Source organism: Gouania willdenowi, chromosome 21 (assembly GCF_900634775.1).
Source record: "Gouania willdenowi chromosome 21, fGouWil2.1, whole genome shotgun sequence".
NCBI lineage: Eukaryota > Metazoa > Chordata > Actinopteri > Blenniiformes > Gobiesocidae > Gouania > Gouania willdenowi.
Window position 1 is genome coordinate 12,928,387 of NC_041064.1, and position 6,983 is coordinate 12,935,369.

The 6,983-nt window shown below is 36.6% G+C and overlaps 1 protein-coding gene across 1 annotated transcript; it reads left to right on the forward strand.

Moving 5' to 3' along the window:
• Positions 1-3,230: 3,230 nt before the first annotated feature.
• dlx1a (distal-less homeobox 1a) lies at positions 3,231-5,997 on the forward strand. The gene is made up of 3 exons (XM_028436363.1): positions 3,231-3,565; positions 3,832-4,031; positions 4,906-5,997. The coding sequence occupies exons 1-3, from the start codon at positions 3,253-3,255 to the stop codon at positions 5,158-5,160; spliced, it is 768 nt and encodes a 255-aa protein (XP_028292164.1). The 5' UTR covers positions 3,231-3,252; the 3' UTR covers positions 5,161-5,997.
• The last annotated feature ends 986 nt before the right edge of the window (positions 5,998-6,983 follow it).

A 6,983-nucleotide genomic window follows, 5' to 3' on the forward strand; every position in this document is an offset into this window, starting at 1 on the left:
AGCTTTGAGTTGCAGGAGCTTCATGGAAGCCACATGACACGAGCTGATGGACCTAAAAACATACAGAATATAATCATTATTATTCTTTTCACAAAGAAATACAACAAAACAAGTGCTTGTTTTCAATATATCTTATATGTAAAATAACTATATTTTTAAATAATCCTTCCAATTATCTTTTGATGCAGCACTAAATCACAATAAAATAGAAATTAGATGAACATGTTTCTATATGATGAGAAAATATTAAATAGTTTGAGAAAGAAAAATCATAAAACAATGTATTTTTTATCAATGATTTTTTTATTTAACAGTAACAAAAATGAAAAAAAAAAAATCACTAAATTCTAATGCAGAGGCTTAAATTTGCACATTATTTTATTATGTTTTTAAATCCATGACCAAATTTATTTTTCTTCCCAATAAATGCAATCAATCACCTGATGAATATAATATATTTATATATAAACAAAACAAAAAAAAATCTATTCACATTTTGATGCCACATTGAACACGAAAAAACTGGAAGTGAATGGAGTTAATTGTATAGTGCATGTGGTTTGCGTTGAGGCCACAAATTGCAGGATGACAGAGGGAAGCAAAGCAGAACAAAGAGAAATTCATTCATTGGTTTGATTAAATGTGAAATACAGCCTTCCTATAGTTGGAGGGGAGTGGATGGAAATGCTGAAATATATGTTCCCATTTGTTGAGGAAATTGAACACGTTTGGAAGGAAATTAAACTGCAGAAGTATATTTTATATGAAAATCGAAATAGTGTTTGTGATGATAAGCGTGCACCGGTTTCTGATCAGATGGGAGGAATATTGATATATTTTTTTTTCTATCACAATTTAATCATTTTATTGATAAATGTTTAAATAAATGGGAAAGAATGAAGTTCAAAGGAGAATAATGCATAATGCATGACAGTGACGGTGCTTTCTGTCAAATATAAAATGAAATATGACATTTTGGCCTTTTCAATTCATCTGCATCCCTCCATCTTTTTCTCTCCTGTCTCCAGCTCTGCACCATCCTGCAGGTGAAGAGCAGCAGGTGTTAAAACCCCCACAGCCAATGAGATACTCAGTCCTAATGAGCCCTGCAGCCTTCACACATGGATGACTTTATTTTTAGTGTGTCCAGTTGGAGCCCTGCTGATGCTGCTGGAGAGGACCTCATATTATTAATAAAAGTGATGACACTGTCAGGGTAAAGAAACCCTCTCATGGCATCATAAGAATCCTGTGATTAATAAATACATAAACAATAAAATACTAGAAATGTATTGATACAATGAAGGCCATTATTGTTGTTATTATTATTAGCAGCAAACCCCCTGCTATTATTTTACATTATCTTCTGCAAATTTGGCCTATTTTTCTGTTAAGGGTTTTTCCTCACAAGCCCTGTGTAGATACTATAATCGTGAGGAAAAATAATGACAGTTATCAGTCGCACCCACCAAGTACCCATAAAAATCTGTCCTCTGTTCTGGAAGATGATAATTATTGGTTGTACTGCCATTATCATGGTCGTTGTTGATAGAGGAAATCTTGAAGCATTTTTTCCCCCCAAAGTAATTCCGGAGAAATTACTTCAAATTGGTCTATTTTAAAGGGGGGACATGGACCGGGCTTTCGGTTATAGCCTAATATTTCACAGAAAAATCTTTAAATCCAGGCACATCTGCAGCCGTCTGTGCACATTGTGGTACATGCAGGCGCAGTGATGTCAGCGCTGCACGCATTTTTTGATAACACATTTTTTTTTTTTTTTTTTTTTTGCAACTTGCTCCTTCTGTTTTCAGTTCAATTATGTAATTAGACTGATAATCACAGTGAGGGAATTTAACTGCCTTTAGTTTGCTATTCAGGTGGAGACGGAGGGGACTAGTGCGGATGGAGCAACCAGTCGGTGTTGGTGCTCTGCAGGAACCGGGAGAAGAGCAAGAAAATGCGCGGGAGGAAAAAAAAAAAAGATGAAATGGAGACTTTCCTCTGCTTTGGCCATGAGAGTCCTACAGACCCATCTCGATCCAGGATGACGCACCTATACTTTACCATCACCTGATTGTTTAAGTAAGTGGATGAACTAATTTTTTTTTTTTTTTTTTTTTTGTCACCAAATTTAAATTTGGTCAATTAAAATGCACAGAAAACCTGTGTTTAATTGTGTAATAGTCCAATAAATTCAATTAAATGTCCGTGCGTAATTGCTGTTGCACCTCATCCTCTTATAGGTTGTTTCCAATTGCCAAAAGGTGTTTTTTTATTTATTTTTTAATTTTTTAAACAAGACTCTGAATTACCATAATACAGCTGCAAGGGATGCGCTTAAAAATCCTTTAAAATGCATTAAATAAATTAGCTTTTACATGCGCGCAAAGGCAAGAAACTATAAATCCATCACTGTCCAGCGCCTTTTTCCACACAGGTTTAAACATATGTTAAATTACACATAATGACCTCACAGTTAATTAAGACTTCTCTGTATTGATGGCTGTGTAGGAAGCAGTTGTTGCATTTATTTTTCCCCCAGTGTAATAAGAAAGAATTCCATGGCCTTTACATCAAACCGACACAAAGCAGATTTACCTGCCTTTGTGCCTGCAGGTGTAACCAAGACTCCGAGTGTTAAATACATGGATAATTACGCATCTACTTATGAAAATTGAATGCCACTGTTATGCTAATACCCCTCCCTTCTGATGGAGTTTTAATCAAAAAACCTTTAATCAATGTGGCCAGGGTAGCTTTAACGAGGACGCGGGGAATATAATTTAATTTTAAAAGTGTGGCTTTACAAACGCCAGTATTCACGAGCCCATTACTGTAACAAAAATATAATGGTGTCCTAATGGTTAGTAATGATGTAATAATATTAGTAGTATTATGGTGCATCTTGACATGTCAAAAGCAAAGCTGAGGTTTTTGTGGTTTTTCCTTGACTTTATTTAAGGCTCTTCGGACCCAACCCCAGCTCCACCAATCGGATTCCCTCTTGGAGGGAGTGGACCAATCAGGGCCGTCTTTGATGAATATTCATGAGTCCGAGATTCAAACCTTTTGAGCGAGTTTGTCTTTGGTCCACAGCATCCTTCCCTGGGACTTTTCACGGGGGCACTCGCCACATTTTCTTATGAATGGAAAGAGAAAAAATCAGCTCGTCTTAAATTGGGACTCATCGTTCTTCACCGAGAAAAAAGCATCACACACGACGACGACGACGCGGATCCAACAGAAGAGATGACAATGACTACGATCCCAGAAGGTCTGAACAGCCCTGCCTCAGGAAAATCCGTTTTCATGGAGTTTGGACCTCCGAGTCAACAAATGTCTCCTTCCTCCATGTCTCACGGACATTATCCCATGCACTGTTTACATTCCGCGGGCCACACGCAGCACGACAGCTACAGTCCGGCGGTGTCGTCGTTTCCCAGATCTCTGGCTTATCCGTACGTGAACTCCGTGGGCAGCCATTCCTCCAGTCCGTATCTGAGCTCGGTGCAGAGCTACCAGAACAGCTCAGGACTCGCACAGACCCGGTTAGAGGACCCAGGTAAGTGCGTCCTTCACGTCTGCAGCTCCACAGCGCGGAGGGGGGGAAAGAACAGGAAAAAAACACAAGGACCAGATGTGGAATTAGGCTTGGCAATTATTTATTGCGTAACGCTATAAACAATGTATGCAATTAAGTGTAATTATACCTAAAGTACAGGCTGTAAAAGTAGCGCGGGTGTATTCAATGCTGCGCAGCAACATGTTTATTATGTTCAGTCTGTGATTCTCTGTCTTTTTTTCTTCTTCTTCTTCTTCTTCATCCAGCGCCAGAAACGGAGAAAAACACGGTGGTGGAAGGCGGAGAGGTTCGATTCAACGGGAAAGGAAAAAAGATCAGAAAGCCAAGGACTATTTATTCCAGTTTACAACTGCAGGCGCTCAACAGAAGATTTCAACAAACCCAGTATTTGGCGTTACCAGAGAGAGCTGAGCTGGCTGCTTCACTGGGTCTCACCCAGACACAGGCAAGTCAAACACATGTAATAATAATAATAATACATTTGGAATGATTCGGAAACAAATTTAACATTCATTTAAATTTTCATTCATTTCTTCATGAAATTCAATTTTAATACAGGAGTTAAATTTATGTCATTCAGGGGGCAAATTTTATTTTATTTTTTAAACTATTTTAATATATATTGGCCATATAAAGAATACCATATGTGCTATTAATTACAATATATTCCTAACTGTCTTAGGGGTAATAAAATACAGTATAATAATTTTATTTATTTATTTTTTAAATAAATTCTTACAACACACACAACCAATTAATATTAAATAATAATAATGTAATTATGCAAGTCTTATAGAAATATTTTATGATTGTAAAAGAAAAAAAGACACTTACTAAAATAACAGGATATTCAAATTTGTGGGGAAGAATTTAAAAAACAACAAACAAATCTGTAATTCATATTGAATTATATTTCTGTATTGATTTTAATTGAGGCTTTAGGCTTTTTACAGAAATCTGTCAATTCTGGAATTATGCATTTTAATCATACATTATGAATGTTGTAGTGTTCAAATATGTTCCAAAAAAAAAAAAAAAAAAACATACAGTTCAACTATTTAGCCCTTAAAAAAATGTATATCTTGAGGAGTCATTGACATGATTGAACTGGACACTTGACAGACTGGATTTGCCCCGCAGTCCTAGTTTTTGACACCATGTGTGTTTTTGATTATTATTTTTTTAATTTCAAGCTTTGTTATTAATTGGCCTATCTTGCCATAATAATTTTCATCCTAATGCTTTGTTAAAGCATGTATATTGTTGGTGTGGGTTGATTGAATGTATTTCTGATCCCCCTCTTTGTGTTTTGATTTCAGGTAAAAATCTGGTTTCAGAATAAACGCTCCAAATTCAAGAAGCTGATGAAACAAGGTGGGGGAACCATTGACACCAACGCTCTTGCCAGCAGTCGCGGACTGTCCGCCAGTTCACCCTCTGTATCCACTCCCATCTGGAGCTCCCCGACAACCGTGAAGACCTCAGTTGGCTCCCCCGGATCTTACATCCCCAGCTACACCTCGTGGTACCCTAGCCCGCACCAAGAGTCTATGCAACAGGCACAGCTCATGTGAGCAGAGACCTCTGTATCAGGATGATGGTGAAAGGCTTAATAATGAATGATGCACAACATCAACAACAGCCAATACCCGGCCTGGAGGTTTGCTGCATGTGTCCCGCCGGCTGAGGCCTCCACACCCCGGGGGGGGGGGCAAGCAGAGATGAAGGGAGAACCATGGGGACCTTGAAGGCACCATGTCAAGCTTGTGGTGGTTGGAGGCTGCTGTTGATCACCTTTCTGTCTGTTCCTGTTTTTTTTATTTTAAAACCCCTGTGTGATTCTGTTGTTCAGCTGTACGGTGACAACAATCAACCATCATCCATTCACAGATTAAAGGCCATTAATGAGTGTTGACCAAATACTTTCAATCTCACCCCAGCTAATGTGCAAAGCCTCAAGTTTCCACTCTGATGCTTCTGTCTGTTTGTTATTTAAATTAAGTTATTCGGACTATTTTTCTTTTTCTGTCTGTGTTCATTTTGTAAGCGTGATGAAATAACGACACTGTGCTGTTCGCTGCACTACAGCAAGCAAAGCCCCGATGTTATGTGAAAAAAGGCCCAAGATAAAAAAAAAAAAAAAGATAATAATGGTGGTTGTGGGTGAACAGCGGAGTCGTCACTGTATTTTGTACATATCTTTTTATTTTTGTTGTGTTGATACGCTGTGAAACAGGGTTTTTAGGCTCTTTTTGTTGTATACTCGTCCAAAAGTGTGTTTTAGCCACATAGAAAACATTATAGTTTTGTATTGATTGATTCATCTTTAATTTATTTAATCTGTTTTACCAAGGTTCATGTACATAATGTGCAAAGTTTCAAAAGCAGTAAAAAAAATACGATTTAAATTATGTCACACACGATGTCTGATTGATGTTTGAAAGGAAAAGGCCTTCAGCATGCTGCAGCTTTAATGTGAGCTGACACAAAGCAGCCGCATGTTGGCTATTGTTGCACACACTCCATGTGAGGGCCTGCAAAAAGGCGTCTCCTTTAAGATTTATGCTCATGTTTAGCTTTCAGCAAAAAAGGTGCTTGTGCTGCTATTGCGTTTTGTCCACAGAGGGTTTAACTCCTGGAAATCACATTAAATATTTTAACCAAGGCTGACCATGCATAATGATACGACAGATTATTCTTTTTTTAAATTTAAAACATCGATTTATTTAAGATTTTAATAAAATAAACAATAAAATTAAGATTTTATTTCAAATAACAGCAGTTTTCACCCCTGTGACAACAGGAGGCCTGTTAGCATGTAATAACAGCACTTAATAATTATCATTCTTTTTTTGAAAGATAGTCTCTCAATCCATTTGTCGATTACGATAGAGATCAATTGTGTGCGTGAAGTGAATAATTGCACCAGATGCAGGTGCTGGTAAAGACGTCTGGTGAAACAAGTTGGACAAAGGCCATTAAAGTGCTATACTATAAAATAAACTCAATATTGAGGGCCTTTATTAATTCTCCAAAACAGACGCTCTTATTTTAAAGATAGGTGAACTGCAAAAATAGTTAATCTGAGAATATTTTTGATATTTAATAAAAGAGAAATTGTTCTGTGGCAAAAAAATACAAATAAACGTATGAATATTAGTCAAAATACATTTGCTATCCTGTAAATTATATTGACTTTAAGATATTTTTATAGAAATTTCTGTTGATACTTGTTTATTCGTTTTCATCTAATGTTTACATTAGAATTAAAATAAAAATAGGTTAAATTAAATTAATAAAATAAAAATATTTGTCTCTAAATACAATATAGGCCATTTTCAAACAAGGTTGTTGGCATTAATATTTTTGTTGTCATAAAGACATTATTTTGAAACTT

Coding starts and splice junctions, on each gene's coding strand:
- dlx1a (XM_028436363.1), top strand. CDS start 3,253: ATGACAATGACTACGATCCCAGAAGGTCTGAACAGCCCTGCCTCAGGA. Junction 3,566..3,831: donor GACCCGGTTAGAGGACCCAG/GTAAGTGCGTCC, acceptor TTCTTCATCCAG/CGCCAGAAACGGAGAAAAAC. Junction 4,032..4,905: donor TGGGTCTCACCCAGACACAG/GCAAGTCAAACA, acceptor TTTTGATTTCAG/GTAAAAATCTGGTTTCAGAA.